We start from the raw sequence: 23,763 nt of genomic DNA on the forward strand, positions 1-23,763 counted from the left end.
CGAATCGTCTGAGATTTATATAAGCGAAGTCAAAACAGTTTCAAATACGTGATTGTTGGCTAGCTGCATTTTGATTCAAATTTTTTACAACATTTTGGTATGGCAAGTCAAAATGAAATAAATCAACTAAGTGTCAAAGATGATAATTCTGTGCTCTCAGAAAGTCTCCTAATGACATGTTTTTGTAGAATTCCTTTTTCAAGGTCACTTTTTCATGAGAAAAATATTTTTACTTCTTGCTCTCTCCCCACCCACATTACAATTTTCCAGAGAACAGAAGTTATGGTTCCTAATGAGGTTTCTATTTGCATATGCAGTACTGAGGAAGATGAGAGACTTTGGTGCCACCTCATATGCTGCTGCTGATACCAATTCTTTACACGTAGCTGGCCACACATAAATTTGAGCTGATGTTTGCTGCAACACTCACTCAACATCATAAGAGATTGCTTATTCAGAACAGCTAACTCCAGAAAATGCAATGTAGATAGGTTTAGTGGTTTGCCACTCTCAAAGTGAAAAATGCAGTATCGCTGTTCCTGTCTCTCCCCACCCCCCATGCCTGGCTGCTTAGTTTTCCAGCTCAGTTATGCTGCTACATTAGTCCCTAAAGCTGTGCTGTAAACCAGATTGTTGAAATTTCCACTCTGACTTTAACAGTGGCAACTTCTCTGCATTTAGAGACAGGAGGTACCCTTAAAAGAGGAAGTACTTCTTTAAACTGGAGATATATTTTCTGTTTTACACCAACTGGTATTTTTTAACGGAATATATTGGATTATTTTTATCACAATTAGCACTCTGTGCCTGAAATTCTCATGGGTTTTCACTCCCAGAGTCCATGCCTTGAACTGAGTCAAGAGATCTAGGTCACTGTGGCTGACTGCTGCTCCCAGGTGTTTTGTGTTAGGAAGCAAACATAGCTGAGGGAGAAAGGGTGTTTCACAGCTAAATGCTGTTCATAAGCCTTTGGCCCGATTCCAGAACATAGTTGTAATTGCATTAGAGGTATTTTAGCCAGATGTCCTGCCACGTGTGTGCTCGAGTTGCAGGAAGATGTAGAATAGCTTTCTTTAGCCTTTGTGTGGTTAGATGAATTAGCCAAGAGATGCATGTACTGGCATATAAGAGAGTTAGTAGCATGCTGTCCTCCTTACAGTATCTCAAAGTCATGATGCAGTTAATTCAGGATACATTCCTTCTATTCCAGCTCTCACTGATGTTACTGTGAGGGCGTTCTCATTGGTTTGGTCCTGTGGTTCAAGTCTTCCTTTTAGCTGCGGTGGTTGCCGACCTCATTTCTTTTCCAGTGGCAGAGTAGGGGTCATTCCAAGCACCTCGAAAGTGGCACAGTGATTTGGCTGTAGGGCGCAAGCTAATGGTTTAATAACTTTCTCCTTACATTTCCAGATTTACATCTCCAGTTTCAGTGAAGTTAACTCAGCCCTTCATACTTCCCAGCTAATCAACCTAGAGCTTGTATAGAAAGAGTTCATTATTTGGTACTCAGTTCAACTCCATGGCTCAGTGGCTTTTGCTTTTCTTATACTTCACATTTTCTTTGCAGGTGATTTTAATGGGTAGGCTGCATTAACAGACAATCTAAAAAAGAAAAAAAAAGCTTCAGTATATATTGAGATTTTTTCAATGGATCATGAATGGTAAATGTCAAAGTCTAAAGAATAATAGACTCAAATACCTTACTAAATATTTATATATTAATATGTATTAATTGTTGAATGCATTGATTCCTCCATAAGCAAAGTAGATACCCAAATTCACCAAAATGGGGCTTTGAGCGACCTGATCTAGTGGACAGTATCCCTGCCCATGGTAGAGGGGTTGGAACTAGATGATCTTTATGGTCTCTTCCAACCCAAACCATTCTATGATTCTATGATTAAAAAGAAAATAAATGAAGGAACCTTCCAATACAAGCATGGAGCAGTTCCATGCCTGAGGTGGGTTGGAGGATAAGTATCTAAATGTTAATTGCAAAGTTACGTATCAGGTATCTGTGAAAAAAAAAATCAACAGCTAGTTCCTTAAATACATCCCTCAGAAGAAACAAGTAACACGGTTGCTGTTAGATTCAAGGCTATTGAGTATTACCATGGACTGTTCGAATCGGTGTGTTTCAGGGTCTTTTGTGGAAAAAACGGATCACGTGTTGAATGTTTTCCCCCTACTGCTAGGCTGTATATTTCTAAATGTTTTGTGGGTGTAGGTGCCCCCTGTAGATGGGGTGAGAACTGGTGAGCTGGGCTGTGTGTCCTGCTCTGCTCCAGGGAAAGTCTCTTGCTCTGCTGGAGAAACAAACAAGTTACCGCATGTGTCCTAGCCCTGGGTAGCCATTTGGCATTCCTGCACTCCTAGTGTCTACTCTTTCTTTTTTTTTTGACGATGCTCTTGTGTTTAAGGTATTTTGCTATTTAGTCTAGGTTTCTGAGTGCCTTTGATACCTGAAGATTACAATACACAAATTTCTCAGTGTTGGAAACTCCCAGTGTGATTCATTTTAATTTCTTCAAATCCTGAAAAGTCCTTGTTCCAGGTAGAAAGCTAGGGCAAGGTCAGCATCTTTGAAACACACAGATTTATTTTTTTACAGGTGAATCCTTTATTTAACCTAACAGGATATTCCTATCCAGGCAGTCAAACTTGTGATTCTTTAAAAACAAGTAAATCACATGAACGTGGTGAGCAGTGCTCAGCATACTGAATGGGCAGAGGCCTCCTGCATTTGTAGCTTTCCTTTCCTGCCTTGTCGAAGGAGATTATCTTGCAGACTATGAAATGTTGTGGCCTTCAGACAGATGAGCTATAAAGCTGACCAGAGGGAGAATCGGTCCTTGTCATCTCTCCCCACATCATTTTCCACTTCCCCCGGCTATCATATTTCAAACCCCATGCCTTGGTCCAGCCCATGCACAATTTTTGTAACCAGCTTACTCAGGGATGTGATTTCCCTTCTTACTTCTGCCTGTTACACTTAGTTTATAGCAGTAATGCCTACTTTGTGGGAGTCACTGCAATAAAATTGTTCCTCTCCTTGTGCAGGGGGGACTAGCTGTAGAAGCAGAGTACTTTTGTGTCAGAGTAGTTGCATCTTCCACAGCGTGGCTGGACTGCTTTAAGTACAAGGGTCTAATCAGAGCAGTTTGTCTCCTCTGTTTTGACATGGCTGTGTTGAAGCGTCTTGATGGTTCTCACCAATGTCCCTGGAAGGGATGGGCTTGGGAGCGCAACCATGCAGGTTCAAAATCCTGCTGTCAGCACTGTCCCAGGGCGTAGGGGATACTTATTGCATCTGGGTGTACCTCCTTCGATGTGGTACCAGAGGCTGGCGGTGCTGTTAGTTGCAGCAGCAGTATCTCAGCTGCAGTTGAAACAGCTGTTCAGATTTTAAAAATAAAATATCTTCCATACTTTGGCAAGCCGCATTGTTGTTGTTGTCCTTTAACACCATGAATGTCAATAGTTAACTTCTGGTATATGATACATAATTACGAAGCAAAGGGGAGTTACCTCAGTCTGCATTGGCTTTCATTTTATTTGAGGTTATAAAGAGTGCCATTCTGTTTATGATTTGGCAGTAAAAGACCTCACTGAAACCATGCACACTGTTTTAAGTTACACTGCGGACTCTGAACTGCTGCAGAACACTTCTGCCTTCAGGCGCCACGATGTAGAGCTCTTTCAAGCAGCTGTTTTTGTGGCAGAGGAGAGGGCTTATTGTGAGAGTTGCATGAAGCACTTCAGAAACACTGGATTTTTTTTTTTTCCCTTTCTTTCCCTCCCCTTTCCTTTTTTCCTTGAGTTATTTACACGACGCTGGACAAAAAGTTAAACTATGGGCAATACCTTAATACCCTTGGCAACGTTTATGCTTTCTATAAGGACGGTTCTGTCTTTTAAATAGAAATCGGTAAGCGAGGGGTTTTTCTTGAGAAGGACACCTCTGCTGTCAGATCACACAGACAGATCACCGTGACAGGCTGGGTACTGCCTTTGACCAGATAAATCTTGCATCCTAACCTTTCTAAAGCAAGCTCCCTGTGTCCGTGCTGCAGGTGCGGCTGTGGAGGCACGCCGGAGCCAGGAGGGGCTGGGAAGGAGCACCTTACAGCACGCTGGTGCCATCTGATGGTAAGCTTGCCCAGCAGGTTTTCCCCCCTCCCATCAATGTCAACAAGCTTTTCATTTATTTTGTGGGAGTAGGGTGAGATGACGTTAGTTGCATGTTATATATATATTTTTTATCTCTCTCTCTCTCTCCCCCCCAGAAATAGAAGTACTATATTTATTAAAGAAATCTAGAATGTTTTGTGTGGTTTTCTTTATTCATCCTGTGTTTTAAAAACAGCTTTTAAATTAAACTACAACTTACGATATGACTTCTTCACTTAGTTTTCTTTTCCGCCTCCCCCAGAAGTAACTATTAATTACAGACATGGTCTGCCTGTGATAACTCTTACGCTGCCCACAAGAAGTGAACGCTGTCAGTTCACTGTCAAACCAGTGGTGACCACCGTAGGTGCATTCCTGCAGGATGTGCAGAGAGAAGATAAAGGAATTGAGAGGGCGGAAGTCTTTGCAACAGGTATCTTACATTTCTGTCATTCCTCAGAATGAATACATTCCTTTTCAAATGGACTGTACTTCTCTCCTGAAGCATGAGTTCAGTCCTCCATCAGGTTTAGCATTGTTGTTGTTGGGGTAGTTCTTGAATGCTTCTGGGGTTTATTGGTGTTTCAAATTTAATATGTGAGTCCTCTTGGAAAGGCTGATTAAAAATGCAAAATTGGACATATTACTGTAACCTTCCCTATATCCCAGTAGTGTCCTCTATTATCTTTTTCAGGTAGCTTCTCTTTGTAATGCTGCCTTAAATAAGTGTCTCTCTTCTGGTTTCCTTGATATCTTTTTCTTTCCTTGTCCTCCATGATCATTCTTAAAGACAAGCAGTCGGGCTCTTGAATGTGATGTCTGCCAGTTGTTCAGTGTTACCCAGAGCTGAAAGTATCGGTTTGCCTTACTACAAACTTGAACTTGTATGGAAAACTTACTAAGAGCTAAGCAACCAGATAATGTGTGCAATGATAAAGGGCAGCTTTTTGAGACTTTGGGAAGGTTTCATTCATCAGCTCGAGTACAGTACTTCAGGGCCCCTGGGTTGAAAAGAAAAAGCTATACTGATATGTTAGCATTGATGTGGTCTTTCCTCCTTGTAGCATACTGTTTATCCCATTGTTCCAAGTCTTCAGGTAATTTTCTCAAGCTCTGCTCACAGTTTTCATGTGTTTTGTCTCTTTGGTCTGCCTGTTGATAAAAGCTAAAATCCAGTTAGTTAAACTGGTTTTTCATTTTATTTCCATGACAACGTGGTTTGTATTTTGGCAGTGCTTTGTAGTTTTTCCACAGCAATTCTGAAAAGTCTTGCAACCCCTGTCCTCATCCTAGAGAAGGACTCAATCTCAAAAGTAGAACTGAGATGTAGCTTTCTTGTCCGAATCTGGTAGAATAGGTACTTGAATTTGGCTAACTAAAAACATCTATTTCTTTCCTTCCTCTCCCCCCCCCCCAAAAGAAAGAAAGAAACAAAAAAAAAGGATAGTTACATCCCTGTAGAAAGATTTATTTTCCATCAGGTAACACATAAACAGAAGAAAGGGTGGGGTCAAGGAAAGTTGGTCCAAAGGTTCATAACTGGGTGCATTCGTAATGTTCCCTTTCTTCCTGGTTGATATTGCAGAGGGCTGCAGGGACTTTTAAAGGGACTGAAAATAGATTGATGCTCCTAGAAGATCAGGAAGCCACAGATCTAGGAGAAGCTGCTTTAGTTGCCTTTGAGAGCACATTTAGTAAAATAGGAAAATACCCCATAGAGCAATATATTTATAGAGCAATGGAGATGTGATCTGTGTGGATCCCAGTGTGTTCATGAGCTTCATGTACACAGGAACTTTGGGGTTGGCTTGGTTTTTTGTTGTTGTGGTGGTTTTTTTTTTTAATGCTACGTCTGCTAGGCAGCAAAGGTAGAAAATTCTCTTGAAAAAGATAATTTCATAAGAGACACTTGTGTCTTCAGAAGCCGTTGTAACAAACTGTCATTGTCAGCAGCTTGCCTTCCCCTTAACATGGAAGTTTTCACTACAAAGGATTTCTTACTGAGGTGAGGCAGGGCTAGCCAAGAACATGCTCCAGCAAACAGTTAACCTCCGAGTACTGCTATCTGTGCAGAGACATCCATGACAGGTATTTGTGATTCACTGCTGAATCCCATTCTTCTGTGGTATGTCAGCAAAAGCTAACTACTCATTCTGCTTCAGTGCAAATATCGATCACTTGTGAGGCATAAGACAATTTCAGTAAGAAACCTACAAGTCTGCCATTTTTGGCATGGGCGGGCAGCAGGTTCCAAAGTGGAAAGGAATTTGGGCTATTTTCACCTCGTCTCATCTGTTTAACACTGCCTCCCCCGCCCCCAACTTTGAAATAGAAATATTGTCCGCTTTGATTAAAACAATGACTGTTAAACAGTTCTCTGCTATGTATTTTTCAAGTGCTGGGCAATTGTAATGTTAAGAGAACAGCTTAGATGTTTAATTTATTAGGAAACTGATACTGTAAAAAGAAACTATTGGTCAAGTACCGAGAGTTGAATTTAAACATTTATTATTAAATTATGAAGCCTTGATTTAGTGCAGACACTTCTTCTGTGTCATTTAGCCGTTAAATGAAACCCAGCCTTAATTGAAAGCATTAGTGCTGTGTATGATGACTCACTTTCATTTTCTGTGGATTTGATTTTGGTCCTGCAAAACTTCTGTAGACAAAAACTGGCCCTTGGTCCACATTTGAACACTTGTGCTTTGGTATAGGAAGGAAAGTAGCCTTTTGCTGAAAGGCTGTGGCGAATTTTCTAAAATAAAACACCTCCCTTCCCCCCAAACTTTTCTGCTTTTCAGTTGATGAAAGGTTGGACGGGTTAATAAATTGGTGTTGTATCACATCCAGAACAAAGAGCCTACCTGGCACTTCCTTTGAAAAGCATTTTTTGCTTAAATGTCACTTTATAAATGTCACCTTAATAATTTATATGCACATGAGCTTTGATGTTCTATTACACCATAAAAAAAAAAGAGTGGATGGGCACATTAAAATTTCAGATTTTGGACTGAAAGTGATAGCCTTCCAGGTTTGCTTTGCTACCCACACAGAGTGGGTTGGGGAGCCAGCTGGTGCATTAGCTCATGGAGTTCAGTAGTCTCAGCCTCAGCAGATGGGGCACGAGAACAGAGTTCAAGTGAATAAATAATTGCAGGTGTGGGGTTATCTACGGTGCCTTTGTGCAGTGGGCATGTGGGGACAGATGGAGGAGCTGGAGCAGTAGCACTGTGACAAATATTTACATACAAAAATCTTCATATTTTGTAGCCTGATTGTTATTCATCTCAGGAGTAAAGCTGCTGTTTTCCACCACTGCCTACCCCTTGGCAGGAGCAGGGGAGAAGATGCCCTTTTTATGTATAGGAAATGAAGACCAGGTCAAACAGTGGAGCAGCTGCCCTGTGGCTTTTGAACCCCCCCCAGCCACAGCAATGTGTCCAGCAGGCAATGGTGTGCAGCTCCAGGGGTTCTTGGGCCACGTCAACCCCCTGTGGGGGCTGGTTTTATTGGGTGGTTCTGGGATCTGCTGGACTTGGGCCAGTGAGAGCTCTGGGGATCCACCATTGCATGTTGCTGCTAATGACTCTGGAAGCTCCTTTTCCCTGTCTTCAGCTCCCAGTGGGATGTGATGTGTTCCTTTGCGTCTTAGCTGCGGTGAGGTGCGGTGGACGGTGAAATGAAGAGGAGATATGAAAGCCGGCAGGCAGGAAGAGTAGTAATATACTAAAGAAAAGAGGTTATTTACAATTTCAGGCCCCTTTAAACAGGGAAACAAAAAGCAGAGATGGGACAAAACAGATCTTTTACATTTCAGCAGAGGTTTTAGATTACCTTTAGATTGCCTTTGTGTATTGAATGTAAAATAGGAAGGGATCCATTTCTCATTTGGATGCAGCTATTTCTCCTGTTGTTCAAGAAATCGGAAATGTTGTCAGAGTACTAATCTTGCAAGATCTGCTGTGTTGAGAATGCCCTGGGAAGGGCTTCAATATGTCCATGCTGTTGGATGAGAGCCTTTTCATATATTGAAGTTGTGGTCCATCTACCAGTGGCAAATCTTTTCTAAGCCCTAGGCACACAGATACTGCCTTTTGGGTGAAAGGGCCTTTGGCAAAGAAAAATGGCAGAGAAGGGATGAAAAGAAGGAACAAATATAAAAGCAGGATAAAATCTTCAACAACCAGCTTTCCTGGTTGAATGTCACAGTTGCCCCCTTGATTCTGATTTTAAGTCATTGAAAATAGATAGGATTTTTTTTTTCCCTCAGCCTGTTCTCTGTGTTGCTGATGGGGTAGTATTCATGTAAATTTCTGCATAAAAAAGAAAAGTAGAAAAGGGTTCTCCAGAGCTTTTTAGACTAATGCCTCTGTGGCTCCTGGTCTGCCTTGTACTGGACAGTCTAGCTATCTACTTCTTAACTCGCAGTCACAACTGATATTGAAACAGAGTGATTGCAAGTACCATTAATAAAAATCTGAACACCACTACTGATAAGAATTGCTCCTTTTGACTAGAAGAGCTTGTTTAAAGAAAGACATAAATCTGTAACTGAAGATGAGGTCTTTGAAGGTCTTTTAATTTCCCAGAACCCTTTGTCCTAGTGAAGATGCAAACTTTTGTGTGGATGGAGAAACAAAAATGCAGATCTTCATGTTGCAATATGTTGCTGTTTTATGCAAGACTTCTTTTTCTTCTGCCCTCCCCTTCCCAATGGGTCATAATTGTAACACAAGAAAACACAAGTCTGCTCATAGTAGTGGCAAGTCCAAATGACACTGCTAGAGAAATCATTCAGGCACACACTCTGCGTTGATGTGTTCCTCCTTACTTTTTAGTATCAGTTACCACATTTACTAGAAGTACAGTTCCCTTCCAAACATTATTAATAAAGAACTCTAGCACTTTTTCAAAGGGATATCAGCTAATGTTTAAGATTCCTTATGATAAATGATTTAGAACTTAAATCTTTCGTCTGCAGATGGTAGCAAGGTCTCTGATGCAACCTTGATGGAGGTCTTATTGATGAATGACTTTAAACTTGTTGTCAACAACACAGCATACAGTGTGTCACCTCCTGCAAAAGGTAAGAGTGATGCTTAGTAACTCGGATTATCTCACTTCATCTAGTGAAAGGCGTGGGAAGTCTCAGAAAACTGGAACCTGTCTGGAGAAAGGAATTAAGGAATTTCTCTTTTTTTTTTTTTTTTCTACTATTGGATGGTCCTGCTTTTTGGGGTTGGAGGTGGGGAGAGAATGAAGAAGGGTAGATTCTTGAAATGTTTTATATGACAAACACTTTCTTTTCAGAGATGCTGAGTAGTGAGCATGCTACTGAAATGGAAGATATCAAATCCTTGGTTCACAGACTGTTTGTGGCTCTACATTTAGAAGATCACCAGATCAGGAAAGAGAGAGAATTGCTACAGAAACTGGACCATCTGAAAGAAGAGTTGCTGCCTCTTGAACAGGTTGGAAAGTGGGGTTACTTCTTTTCCTTTTTAAACTCAAAAGAATTTCCTTTCATCATGAGTAAGTCCTGTGATAGAAAAAAATTAGCATGAATGGCTAGGGTGTGTCTGTTTTGTTTGTTATGCAAACGAGGGTCAATTCAAATATAATTCAAATTATTTTCAATTCAGTTCTTTTCCCTCCTGTTATGCATATGCCCTGGGTAGAAACCACACACCCGGAGAAAGCTGTCATGAGCAAGCCTCCGCATGGCTAGTATTGGGATTGAAAGTCCTCTTAGTCACCTGTTGCTCTATGAGTTCTGAATACCCATTACAGAAAAAACAATAGCGAGGTAAAAATCATCTGTGGCGTAGGCTAGGGTTTTCTATATCACCAAGGCAGCAAGACGAATTGTTTGGACTAATGGTTGCCATAATCCAAGAAGGGAAGGTATGAATATTGATCTAGTGCAGGCTAAGCTAACTCAGCATGAGGGGAGGAAGCCAGAAAGAGCCTGACAAAGTAGACAAACTTTTCCTTCGCTTCAGACCTGCTTTGTGAGGACCAGCCTCAGCGTTAACCAGAGCTGCCTTGAATGGTAAATGGAAATCTAGTAGACATAAATCCCTAATAGTGGGAAGGGGAGATTAAAAGCAGCATTTCTTGGTGCACAACAGTCAGGAGATCTGATTGCCCTTGGATTTCAGTCCTTTTCTTTCTTGGCAGACTTTCTTTCTTTCTTTCTTTCTTTCTTTCTTTCCTTTATAAGAGGAGTCAGTAAAAGATCCTGAAAAAGGATCTAGCCCAGCAGGAGAAAACATAGTTGAGGAGCTGCTCATCAGTTGCACTCATTTGCTTGAACAGGTTTCTATATTCCTTTTCCTTAGATGAAAGCCAGAATCACGGACAGGGCAGATGCAAAGACCTCCAGGCTCCTATGGGTTGGCTTAGCTCTGATGTCAACACAAGGGGGAGCACTGGCGTGGCTCACGTGGTGGGTCTATTCCTGGGACATCATGGAGCCGGTCACATACTTCATCACTTATGGGAGTGCCATGGCTTTCTATGCCTACTTTGTTCTTACTAAACAGGTAAGTCTTCATTTTGTAAACGTCTGGAGTATTGTAAAGGAGGAAGACTGACTCTGAAAATCCCAATGTTTGGGCTTTGATGAAAATACAATTCAGTAAGTAGCCTTGCCATCAGATAGGGACTTGTTTGATCCCTAATGGGGTTGGATATGAACATTACATTATGCAGTGTCAAGCCAGGTATTGTTACACATGAACTGCAGACCAGCTGCTGAGCAGAACTACTATCTGTAAGAGTTCATAACCTAGGGAATGAAAAGTGATCAAAGAAGTCTCTCCTTTTATTTTAAATTTTTGTAGATCACTTTGAATAGTAAATGGCACCTTGCTCATTGCTGTAAAGGGAGAGCAACTAGTAGTGCTGTGCCAGTTTGTGAACGCTGCCTTACAGCAGGCCAGGAAGCAAATCACTGAACAGTAGGTTTTATTTGCTGGAGTTTACATATAAACGGTGCAGGGTGCCAAATAGTTTGGAAATCTGGCAGTTGCATTATTGAAATATACCTAATTTAGTGCCTGAAAAAATGTTATTGCTTTGTTCTTCATAATCTGACTGCTTTTCCTTGACTTTGAATGAATGGAGGTAAATCTAGGACAGCTGAAATGGGGCAGGAAACAGGCTTTGTTCAGAAGAAAAAAATTTTGCTGGGTAACAAAAAAACAGATCTTAACTGAGCTGCAGAACACACTTGTCCTGAAATCCTGTAAGACTTCGAGGAATGTTTCTTTTTCCTATTTTAGCTCTGTACTTTACTCCCAAAGTGGACATCTCGATGTCGAACTTTGTGATGCAAAACTCTTTTTGTTATGGAGGTATGAGGAAGAGTAGCCAACACTTCCTTCCATAATACCGATGGATCTATAGACCTCGTGAGACGTCAGGTTCCTTTAGTGAAAAGGGGAGATGTGTCTGTTTTTATGAACAGCTGGCTCTGAATGCGAATTTTACTCCTCCTCACTGACTTTTAAGAAGGGCTATGGCATTCCTACTTTTTATATGTGAGTAGATAAAGAGATTACTACTTGGCTTTTCTGAACAGCTGCTGGCGCCATTGCTTGAGACTTTCAAATAAGTCTTTGAGAAATAGTAGTTGAACTTTCTCTGACTCCTTGGAAGTAGTGTCTGTTGACTCAGGCAGCTCCTGTCATGAAGATCACACTATGTCTTTATTATGATTGAAAATTCCTTTAGACGTGATAGAAATTATTCATACCATGTGTCTCAAAGGCCCTTATGACTTATAAGGGCATAACTTCATATGTAGCCTCTTAACAGAACATGTGTGTGTGTTGAACTAGATAAATCTTCCTGAAACAGGCTGAATTTCTGTTGAAAACTCATTTGCCCAGATAATCTTCTGACCTCTACCCAGTTTTCTTGCTAACCCCAAATATGTGCCCTGCTTTCTTCACCAGGACTACATTTACCCTGACGCTAAAGACAGGCAGTTCCTCCACTACTTCTATCAGAAATCCAAAAAACAGCATTTTAATGTGGAACGATATAACAAGCTCAAAGAAGACCTAGCAGAGGTATTTAAATGCAGTCCTTAAATAATGAGGTAGCCTCTGGGTTAAGACTTTTTCAGTAAACGCTCAGCTAATGGAAAATTGACCTCAAGGTTTGTTACTTACATTCAAAACAAACAGTGTATTGCTTATCAGCCAGTTTGAGCTGTTTAAATAACCATACAATGTTTGCCATTGATGTATAAACTACTTCAGTAAGTCATCAGAAAGGGAGACCTTCATGAATTTAATTTAAAACAAATAAGTCAGTTTATCAGCCCTACACATCCGTTTTTTGCATACTTGAATATGTTGCATTTTCAGCCTATTTCAGCCTATAAAATATTCTATTTTAATAGAATAGCTGTATTGCTTTGGGAGGCAGTGTGCTTGCTGCACTGCTGTGGTAACACAATCTTCTCCCTTCCTTGGAAGAAAACTGTCTTGCAGAGTTCAGCATTTAACAACTTAATCCTATTCCTCAGGTAAAAGGCTTAGATTTCCATCCAGTCACCCGTGTTCTCTAAAAGGTGGTGGTGTGTGTCTGGGAGAAATTTTGTAATCTTCATGAAAAAATGTAGCAGATCCCACTCCTCAATTCTTACTCCCCCATTCCATCTCCCCAGCCCTATGTTCCATGTCTCATAAAAGAAAACTGAAACTACCCCTAATTTTAGTTCAAGACCTGTGGTTCAGGGTATCATTTCATGAGCCACATTTGGCATAAGGCTAGAGTTTGATGCTTTTTCAGTATCCTTTGAGTATGAATTTTGTAATTGTCATTTCAGGAAAATAATACTTTGGGGTGTGGGTGAGTGGGTGGATGGGCAGAGCACATGCTTCTCTCTGGAGACTGGCTGAATGACCTGTAAACGTTCGGCGTCCTCCATTCGATTAGTATGGTTTCTTGTGTAAGACCAATGCCTTCTGAGAAAGGAAAGATACTGGATGTGTGAAAGAGGAGGAGAAGACAGAGGGCTGCAGAAGGACGAAATCTCACTCTTTCTTTCACTGGCAGGCAGAAGAATCCCTGAGGCGTCTGCGCCAACCTCTGCACCTGAGGCTTCCAATCCAGGAAATCAATGACAAGGACTGACTTTGGTTTTTCGTATATATTAGAATTGCCCTTTCAAAGGTGATACGAACATTTAGTTACTCTATAGAAACTGGGTATCTTTGACCACTATAGTTTTGAAAGTTGCAATAAATAACTATAAAAATGATTTGGTCACTTGGTGGTTTGGGATTGGTTTTTTGGTTTTTTTTTTCTTAAATACTATAAAGAAGTTGCTGAAGCAAAGTTCTTCAAGATATTTGTCAAACCTCATTAGTAAAATAGAGGCATTCTGCCTGCTGGTAAAATGACAGGGATGTTTTATAGAACAAGGGCTGTCTTTTTAGGACTATTTTCTATAGCACAGCAGTAGCTCCTAGAATAATTTTCTGCATTGAGTATTAAGGATTTTTTTTCCTGAAATTACTGTTTTCCTTTCCCTAGCTCTGTGCTTTGACTCTGATATAACACCATTGGTGGAGGTTAGACTTGCATTACAAGTAAGCTTTTTTAGTAAATATTGCTGGGAAAGTAAGATATATCAAACTCATTTACTATAAAATCATTTATGTTTCACTGTTGCATTTTATTGAAAGAATTTATCAAAACATTCAAGTTTATACATGCATGATTTATACAAAGCTTAAAGTAGCCATAGTAAGATTTAACATCTGTGACTCAGAACATAGTATATGGAAAGATTAGCTAAAGTAGAGCCAGTAAGTCAATTCTTTTATACCCAGGAAAGTGGATTAAGACACTTTTCTCAGTGTGAGTTCTCCATTGTCCCCCAGAGTTAAGTGTATGTACCAATAATGTAAAAAAATAATAAAAAGAAATATTCGCTTCTAGTGAGTACCATTGAAATTACTGATGCTGCAGTAGTAACAATCCTATGGTGAAACATCCTGTGGTGACAAACGCACTATCACTTTTATATACGCCGTGGCAGTGTATGGCTGATCTCCCCTGGGGCCAAGGGGAGGAAGAGGCTGATCCAGCACCAAGGCCTGAAGTATGAAGGTTTGCATATGTTGTATTTTGCAGAGCTGCCTAGGTATGTCCAGCAGTTGTGAGCCTGGAACCTTGAAATGATTTGCTTTAGCTTGAGAGATGTGTACAAGGTGAGCTTACCCAAAGTCATGCTAAGCAAGCTGTACGTGATCTCATTTCGCTACTGCTTGCTTTTCTCCTGAGGATGCGAAGCACCAGCAAGCTTTAATTGTGCCCCAAACGTAAATGATGTGCAAACAAAAATAAGCCCTTTATCTATATTAATGCTACAATTGTACTCAAGGAATTAAGTTCCTTTTTAGTGTTCAGAGAAAATAAAAAAAAGTCTAAAAAGCTATAAATTCACAAAAATTGGAAGGTGGATACTGCTGTCCGCAGATATAAAAAGACATCCTACAAACATATTCCCTGTAAACTGTGCTCTTGGAGCAAGAAAAGCTAATCTAATGCAACATCTGAAATGTTTTGGAAATAGTAAAATGTGCCATGGTTAGATGGCAATCAAGGAAAGAACTTTTAAGAAAAAAAGTAATCTACAGTACCAATTTCAATAAAATCTGAGCACCTTTTAATAGTTTTGCACCAGTCAACTTTTCCCAAATTCCCTGAGATGAACAGAGCTGTAATACTAGCTTTAAAATTGCTTTAAGATTTTAGAAACTATTATATATGCAAACTATAACATTTGATCCCAGTGTTTTTGCAAACAATCTTGTAGAATATTAGTCTCCTGAACTAAGATGGTGTGCTCTTCACTTCTGCAGTGAGTAGTAGTTAATGGTTGTCATTGTTATTTAACAATCTACTTAGATTTTGGATGAAAATACAATTTTTTAGTTAACATTGAGGCAAAACAGGGAATCTGTTTTTTTCCTATAGCATTGATGTCTCCGCACATATCCACTTTGCGATGAGATACTTTCCTGTTAACAACAGTAAGAAGTTCTGTGAACTCCAAGGAAGAGCCGTGCTTCCTAAGTGCCTCACACAAATCTTGAATGTACCAGGAGCCATTTACAGTTTCACGATGAGAAAAGTAACCTATTGTAGAACAGGAGCATGAAATTATATCCAAACATAAGTAGTGATGCCACTTGAAAAATATTCATGATAGTTACTGCTCGCTAGCTGCATCCGTAAGGGATTACTAATGGGTGTAAATCTTACTTTGCCAATTATGTAATTTCACTAGAAGTTGTAGATGGGAAATGGCTTTGAGATCACTTATAGTGCTCAGCCAAGAGGAGCATGGTTCAGGGACTGGTAGCTTACAGGATTGTATCTGCACATTACAAGAGAGCAGATGGGACTGAGGACAACATGGAGGACTGGAGAGGACAGCCACATAGTGCAAGGAAATTTATAAGCCACCAGAATCCTACAGTGCTGGAAAAGAGGGGAATGCTTGCTGTCAGCAGACAGCTCAGCAGCAATATTATGATGAGAATGTTTCTGCTTGGCAAATTAACTGCAACCTTGATGGTTTATTTTCACTTTTTCCTTAACATCTTTCCCAGACGAGATGTCACTTATCAGACATGCAAAACAGATGACCTGGAACTGTACTCATTATTTTGTTTGCAAAATGAAGAAGTGTTCAAGCTTGTTACAGTGAAGTAGCAGACATCAGATGTAAATTACTACAACTTACCTTGTGCCACAGAGTAGCACATGATAAAGTCTGCGCCAGCAGGCAGGGTATAGACACCAGCTGCATCCACTTCAGTCTCATTGACAACAGATTCATCGCTACCATCTGTTGAATCCGGAGCAATAACTGGATCGTCACGTTTATTACCTCGACATGCCTGTTGGTGAGAAGTATTGTTATGCTTTCACCTCTGCCAAGCTCACCTATGTTAATATGATACTTCTGACACTAACCAGAGAGGACTTCTGTTCAGTTAGGTGTTCCACATTACCATGAGTCTGGATTCATAAAGACCCATTTACTTCTCTATCAATTAAAATATTGGTGACGAAGCCCAGTGAAAGCTCTGAGATGATCATAGAATCGCTGAGATTGGAAGGGGCCTCTTGAGATCACCTAGTCCAACCCCCCTGGCTCAAGCAGGGTTAGCTAGAGCAGGTTGTCCATGACTACGTCCAGTCAGCTTTTGAGTGTCTTCATAGATGGAGACTCCACAAGCTCTCTGGGTGACCTCTTCCAGTGTTTGACCACCCTCACAGTAAAAAAGTGTTTTCCTGTGTAGAGATGGAATTTCATGTGTTTTAATTCGTGCCAGTTGCCTCTTGTCCTGTCACTGGGCACCACTGAAAAGACCCTGGCTCCCTCTTCTTTATTCCCTCCCACCAGGTGTTTATAACATTGATAAGATTCCCTCCAAGCCGAACAGTCCCAGCTCTCTCAGCCTCTCCTCATACGAGAGATGCTCTAGTCCCTTAATCATCTTTGTGGCCCTTTGCAGAACTCACTCCAGTAAGTCCGTATCTTTCTTGTACTGGGGAACCCAGAACTAGACACAGTACTTCAGATGCAGCCTCACCAGTGCTGAGTAGAGGGGAAGAATCACCTCCCTTGGACCTGTTGGCAAGGCAGCGTTGAGTAAATGCTCTGAAGCACAGCCATCGTTATATGCTGTTACACTTGGGCTCTTAGTTCAGTCTCAAATGTGTTAGTTGAGGGCGTTTTTTTTGTGAGAAGCCAGTAAGTGAGCCCAGTATTGTCAGTGTTGCAGAAAGGCTATACATGGAGAATAAGAAGGTAAGAACACACTAAAAAGATACAAAGTAGGTAAGGAGCGCTACTTAAGAACTGCCACTAAAGAGAGAAACATGAAAATCTTCTTTCATTTATACTGATGAAATTCCATCCTTGCTGTTTCCTTTGATTTCCAAAGGTAAATGCTATGCCGATTGTGCTGTAACTCAGTTAATTTGCTTTTTGATAAGTATACATTATAAATGTTTCCAAGTATTAGTTATAACTTAAAATTGAAATATGTAAATAATTCTCCATCTTTGGCACCTGGTTAAAAGAAAAAAATCAAAGCTGAGTGAGTCCTAATGAAAGATGAATTAACAATGTGCTGATTCTTGCAGCAGCCTTGTTCCTAAGGAAGCTTTCATTTGAAAAAAAGGGTAATTCTTAGAATTACTCTATAAACTACTACAATTACAATCTGCTGAAGGCCAGGTTCTCATTTGAGTTTGCTAATTGTAATCTGGATAAAGATGGGATAAAGCCCTGTGTAACCTGGTTTGACCCCATAACTGACTCTGCTTTGAACAGGAGGCTGGACCAGAGACCTCCTGAGGTCCCTTCTAACTTGCATTATCCTGTGAACCAAGGAGTGAAACAGGCAGTTACGCATGGGCTTTATTTGACTACTTAGCAGAAGCAGTATTTCTGAGGCAGTAAAACCTTAAATTGATTCTTTAAATTCTACAGAGATGCCAATTATTGGTCATGGACAGAAAAGAAACAAAACAAAAACCCAAAGAAAACCAGAAAAAACATCACCACCATCACCAAAACCAACCAAACAAAAAACCCCCACAAAAAAACAACTTCTGTAAGGATCAAGTAAAGGGACTTGCCTGTAGGGAAACAGTGAAGGTAAGGAGGTTTGATAGCCTTCTACAGCCTATCCTAGGGCTGTGAGGTGCGAACAGTAGTAGGAACTGAGCTGAGGCTGTACACAACTTTCTCAAAAAAAAATGATACTGTCTTCTCTGCCATTAAATATACACTGACAGTCAATCTGACATAGGCTTAATTTGGGTTGCTCTTCATAAATACAGCTAGAATCATAATATTAACACTTGTGTACATAAAGGTTTTTAAAAAAAGAGAAGAATCCATGTCTTAAATGCCTTTAAGGAGCAGTTTTCCATACCTTCTTTCCTAAAGATGCAAAAACTTTCCCTTGTGGAAAGACTGTATCAGGAAAACTGACTTCTGTATTACAAGAAGACATAGGTCAGTGTTAGCTCCACTGAATTCAGAAACAGACATCTTACCTGAATGATAAATATCTTCGGTTTTCCTACCAGACTCTGGCATTTGTCTCCTCTGAACATGTCTGTGATTGTCTCAATTTTGATGTGGGTGTCATATGCATAAACATGATCATTGTCACCATGACTCAGGAACACACAAACAAAGCAGTCAGCATTGCTGTGGTCTTCCTTAGAGGCTGAAATAGTCAAGTGGTGTTTAAATGACTAAACAGCGATCTTCAGGTTTAAAAAACATTGTACATTTGTATCATATAATTTAATCTCCTATCAGTCCTTTTTCAAATGAACCCTATTTTCAGGTAGTGTAACACTGCAGAGATTTGAAAGGTGCAATGATTCAACATGGCTGAAGATAAGGGCCACTACAAGGAAAAAGACGACTGTTACTAACTTCTCCCAGCTGCAGGTACTTTCTTTCAGCTCTTAGCGACTTCATTAGTTCTCTCCACAGAAGCTTCACTTACATTGCAATAAAATAACCTGAAGTCTAACCCTTAAGTCCTTCTAACGTTAAACAACTCCCTTGTGCACAAGAATTATTTTAAGTTAGTTGAACAGAGAGAATGGAAGAAAAGATATCTGGAAATTCTGCTACAAATAGTTAGACATAACCAATATATAGTCTCCTACCTTCATAAATTTTCTGCAGCACATCTTCTGCTTTCAGATCATCAAAATGTCTGACTTCAAATCCAAGGTCTGTCAAACTATTGTTAAAACACATCAGTATCAGTAAAAATCTAGTTCAAATTATACATCAGTTGCTACCAACTCAGTTGCTTTCCCTGTGAGAGAATTAATATTCATGTTTATGCATTATTTATGAAAAAACCTACTAAACTTGATTTTGAACTCAAACAGGTGTCAAGTGCAGGTGTAATACCTAAAGTTACTTCAAATAGTTTGTCCTAAGAGAGGTCTGGATACACTGAAATCATAGGACTTGTGCCAGCAGTTTCTGTGACTCAAAGGACTGTGCCTTGAAGCTTTTTTATTATGACTTTCTTTGCCAAGGTTGCATAGGTGCTGATGTCTGCAAAATCTTTTGTTCTATACTTAAGTGTAAGATTTAGGTAACTGCTTATTTGACCATGACTTCTGAAGTTTAGCTTTTTAAGCTTGAGTAGAGAAACCAAGTTTCTTACCTGCGTTTCAGATTGTTTCTGTCTGCAAGAGTCCCGCGTCTGTCTGGCAGCTTCAAATGCCAAAAGAAGTGCTCGTGATTGAAGATTAACGCAACTCCTCTTCTTTGATGGTTCATTTTGTATTGCACTGTAGGATCAAGTGATTGTCTGTTGCCAGAGACGGAAAATATTCTTGATCAATGAGTTCATGGCTAATTGAATTCCCTTCCTGTATTCCTGCTAGCTGAGATTTTTTTAATTGACTGGAGACTTTGAGGATCCAATTTCAGAAGACAAGACCTCAAAATGTGCAATATTTTAGGAAAAGCCTCAATTGCTAGGTCTTTTTGAAAAGCTCGGGCATGTTAAGCAATTCAGTAAAAAAAAGTGTTGGGTGTGTATTAGGCTCTATCAGGTAGGTTGACCAGTTTCTCTACAATGTATTTTCTCTTGTCAGGAGGCTGTCTCATTAGTAACGCAGTAAGGCATATAACTGCACTTTAGACTTGGCTCCAATTCTCTGTTATGTGTTTAGCTAAATATTATTTTAACATAATTGGATAGTGCATACGTACTTATTTGGAATTGTAGCTGTCTGAGATTTGTTTCAAGTTCTGGCTAAACCGAGTGCTGCATCATAACCAAGAGACTCTAAACTGGTGATGAGGTGGTATGCATAGGGTATCTTGCAAAAGGAGAACAAATTTGTATTATTTACCCTAACAAAATGAAAGTTATGACAATACAACTGTTCATCTTAATTTTTTAGCAACCAGCCAACAAAGTTCTAAAGCTGAAGGACAGTGTTGTTCTGAAGGACAGAACAAATGACCGACCCAGCTTCTAAGTAGAGGACTTTAAACTATCATGGCAATGAACGTATGGAGCACCCGTGTGTCTGGAGTAGCATTCAGCAATTTTGTTGTTTTATGACGTGACAGCACGCTATGGACTGTACACTTGGACCCAAAAGGTTGTTTCCAAGTGTTGGCATGGCTGTATTTCGAGAGACAAAGCAGACAATCTTACTGCTTTTGTAGACAGAGGTATCGGTGCAGGGAACAGAAACCAAGACGCTTCTGGCAATAGCCTTGGCAATAGACAAGGCCAGTGCTATTAGATGTACAAGAATGACAGTCCAGGTCATGCTGCCCTAGGACCGGCTCGAGTCAGAGCTGTCATTTTTGGCATGTTACTGTTTTTTCCTGCTATGGAATGTTCAGTTTTGGTGCAATTGGTGGAAGAAGTTGCACAGAATATTTGCCTGCAGACGTTACTTAAAGATTGCAGTTTCATCAGCAAAATGCCTTTGTTTCACTACAAAACAACCAAAGTTATCCGTAAACCATTTCTGCTTCTCCACTTTATTATGAGTAGCCCCTTAATAAAACATCTTTTTGTAATGTCTGCATAAGAATTCAAACAGGGAACAGGAATTCTGGATGACTGTTCAAAGTCTGGGGGTTTCTACAATGTTGGCTGGATAACCAATAAGAAAAGTTAAGTGGGTGCTTTATCACTCTCCCCAGTTGGAGTACTTAACATGATAAAATGCAAAGATGATAAACTTTAGCCCTGTAATTATGATATTTCACCTGTACCAGTACCAGAGTTTATTCGGATTTTGGCAATTTATCTTCCTTAGGGTTTGGCTAGATGTAGGGCTAGTAGGGATTTTGGACAGTTAGGTCCTTGAATCCTGTGAATGGCCATTAAAGGATGGTTCCCTAAATAGTTCTTCCTCTGGTCAGCTGTATTCACTGAGCGGGTGAAGTTATCAGGCAGGTAGTTTACCTTTTCCAGGGCTAGATGATGTTCTAAGGTGGAGTACGAAAAATTCATGGAATCACTATCCCGTGGTCCCTTTACCCTCCTTCTAGAGGAATATATTCTTGTGTGACACTCTATCACTTAGTCTGCCCAGTTGTTCCTTAGATTGTGACGGTATTTTTGCCACAGTCTCTGCACATTGCCTAACATAAAAGGAGTCCACTCCTAAGAGTCCCTTCTGCATGCATTCATGATAAGAAGGGTGGTTCTACATCTGGTGTAGCTAAAACTAGAAACATCTTCTGTAAGTGGGTGGAGTTGAGTTGAATAATCCAGCCACGTTAACAAAATTCAGAAAACCCTGCACTGACCTCAATGCCATGGGCCATCTCTCTGTCATTACCATCAGAACTTTACCTTACATCAAGTGCATCTACTTCTGTGATGTTCTGATTTCCATCTGTTAGAGAGATCAAAAAGTCATTTAGCCACTAAATCATTCATTAAAACGAAACAATTTGAATTTGTGCATCCAGCCTTGAAGTTTAGCTGTTACTGTGAACCAAAAGCTCATTCGCACATCAGGTAAGTAGGCATGCAGTTAAAACAGCTCCATTAGCGTTTGTTTGCACCCACAGCTTTTGGAGGCTGTTCTTAAAGTCCTGACTCCAACAGTCTGAATTTTAGATGGTCAAGTCATGCATATTTTATATCTGTCTGTGTATCCATATCTATATAGACATATTCAGAGATCATGATTTTATGTAACGAACTAGCTGGCTGTATTTACTTAAACAGAGTCTCTAACTCAATAGTTATGATTTTACATAATTAAAAATACACTGGTGTTTCTTTTATTTCAGTAACACTGCTAATGCAAAGCTGAGCATTCTCTGAGGTTGGATGCAGCATATGAGTCATAGCAGGTAGTGTAACAGTATGTATAGCTAATGACAACTGAGAAGATGCAAGATTTATACCTTTTCTTCTGCTAAACTACATAGACATAAGTATCTCCAGTAACAAAATGCACATAAAGGTAACATTGTGGGAACAACAGGGAACATGCACATCTTGGGAGTGTGCAGAACGAAAGACTTGCAGATGGTTAGGCCAAAATATTTATTCCTTTTGCTTAAACATCTCACGGGGCTGTAAGATCCTCCTCCTCCTACCAGTGGAGACTAACTACCACATTATGAAAACTATGTACTATACTGTACCTGTGGTGATTAATGTAGGTCTGCTATCCAACTGGACATGGCCTGCAATTAGAAGAGAAGATGGATCATGTATACATACATTTTACAAACTATTTTATATATACGATACTACCTTTTCACATCTGTTTTTCACATCTGATGAAAGCCCTTTGCAAAACAAACAATATAGCTATGTATTGATAGAGGAGAAAAGTTCATAAAGACATTAGAATAAACTTGCAGAAATCTAGAATTGGCTTTAGAAGCTTTTATGTTGAACACCATACCACAGGAGGGGGTGGCTCAAAGGAAGTCACATGCTTGTAAGTGTTACTATTCACATGTAAACTTCCCGCTGGCAAATATCGATCGTGCTTTCAGGTGTTGGGTCTTACAATTATCGCTAGTAACCTGAACGCACAGAAAAGGCTATCTCAGTTTGCTTGAAACATAACATATAGGTCAGACTAATAACAGAAGTGCTGAAAGATGAGTGTAGATAGAACATAGCAACAATACCGATGCCTGTGGCTCTGTTGATAATATGAAGCCAGAGATCTTTAAGAGTGCATCTGTATGTTTAAATTTACACTGTATTTTTGCTTGTGTACCTGAGATCTGGCTGATGCTTTTGCCTCAACTTGGGGGGGGGGAGGAGCTAATCCACCCCCAAAAAAACCAACAGACCATTAAAATGTTACGGTCATCAAACTTTTAGACAGAAAATGGTGCCATGTAGACACAGGAAGAACAGAATTCCTGGGCCAAAGGAAACTAGGGAAATCTGGTTTTCCTGTTCTTTTAATTCTGTTTAGTCAGTTCCCAGTCTTTAGCTTTTCATTGCCACTGTCATATTGCAGCTTCATTCAAGTAAACACTACTTAAATTATGATGATTCATGAAAAGCTTTCTGCTTGTCTTACACAGGCTTGTTCTAAAAACTGATTGCTCTGAATAGGACTACTTACTTGTCTTAAATCTCGTGAAGATGGATTGTTTCAAAGGAATCAAAGATCAGGTATGCACTGGATTACACTGGGATCCAATAGCGTGTTTCTGGATACGTTTTAATCTCAATATGTCTATCGTTTGAGCCAAAGTACACGGCATTTAGAAAATACCAGTAACCAAATGGCAGAAAAAAAAAAAAATGTATACGTAAGCCTAACAGCATCTTCTGGAACCAAACCCACGCAGTTTTGCTGCGCCTCTCTTCTCCTGTTACACAGCACCGTTCTTCCGAGGCACCTGAACCCCGGCTATCCCGGTGTTTCCTCCTCTTTTTACGATGCTAGCTGTTTTTCTTCTGTGTTGACAAAGCAACCCCGTTTCCCCGCTCTCGGCCCGCCGGGCTGTCCCAGGGCGGTGGGGGCGCGGGCCCCCGGTCTGAA

General features: G+C 40.2%; 2 protein-coding genes across 2 annotated transcripts; one reads left to right on the forward strand and one right to left on the reverse strand.

Annotated features, from left to right (window-relative positions):
- Positions 1–3,250: 3,250 nt before the first annotated feature.
- Positions 3,251–13,451, forward strand: MCUB (mitochondrial calcium uniporter dominant negative beta subunit). Its single transcript, XM_009273635.1, has 8 exons — positions 3,251–3,370; positions 4,074–4,149; positions 4,433–4,603; positions 9,152–9,256; positions 9,481–9,641; positions 10,512–10,715; positions 12,132–12,248; positions 13,243–13,451. The coding sequence occupies exons 1-8, from the start codon at positions 3,251–3,253 to the stop codon at positions 13,318–13,320; spliced, it is 1,032 nt and encodes a 343-aa protein (XP_009271910.1). The 3' UTR covers positions 13,321–13,451.
- Positions 13,452–13,537: 86 nt separating this feature from the next.
- On the reverse strand, positions 13,538–23,379 carry CASP6 (caspase 6). The gene is made up of 8 exons (XM_019470583.1): positions 23,341–23,379; positions 22,394–22,435; positions 21,588–21,630; positions 19,422–19,568; positions 18,907–18,983; positions 18,277–18,452; positions 15,944–16,100; positions 13,538–15,333 (listed from the first exon to the last, which is right to left on the reverse strand). Exons 4-8 carry the CDS (start codon positions 19,535–19,537, stop codon positions 15,095–15,097), a joined length of 765 nt encoding a protein of 254 aa, XP_019326128.1. The 5' UTR covers positions 19,538–19,568; positions 21,588–21,630; positions 22,394–22,435; positions 23,341–23,379; the 3' UTR covers positions 13,538–15,094.
- Positions 23,380–23,763: the final 384 nt, after the last annotated feature.

This window comes from Aptenodytes forsteri, unplaced genomic scaffold (assembly GCF_000699145.1).
Source record: "Aptenodytes forsteri isolate BGI_AS27 unplaced genomic scaffold, ASM69914v1 Scaffold93, whole genome shotgun sequence".
In the NCBI taxonomy this organism is placed as follows: Eukaryota; Metazoa; Chordata; class Aves; order Sphenisciformes; family Spheniscidae; genus Aptenodytes; species Aptenodytes forsteri.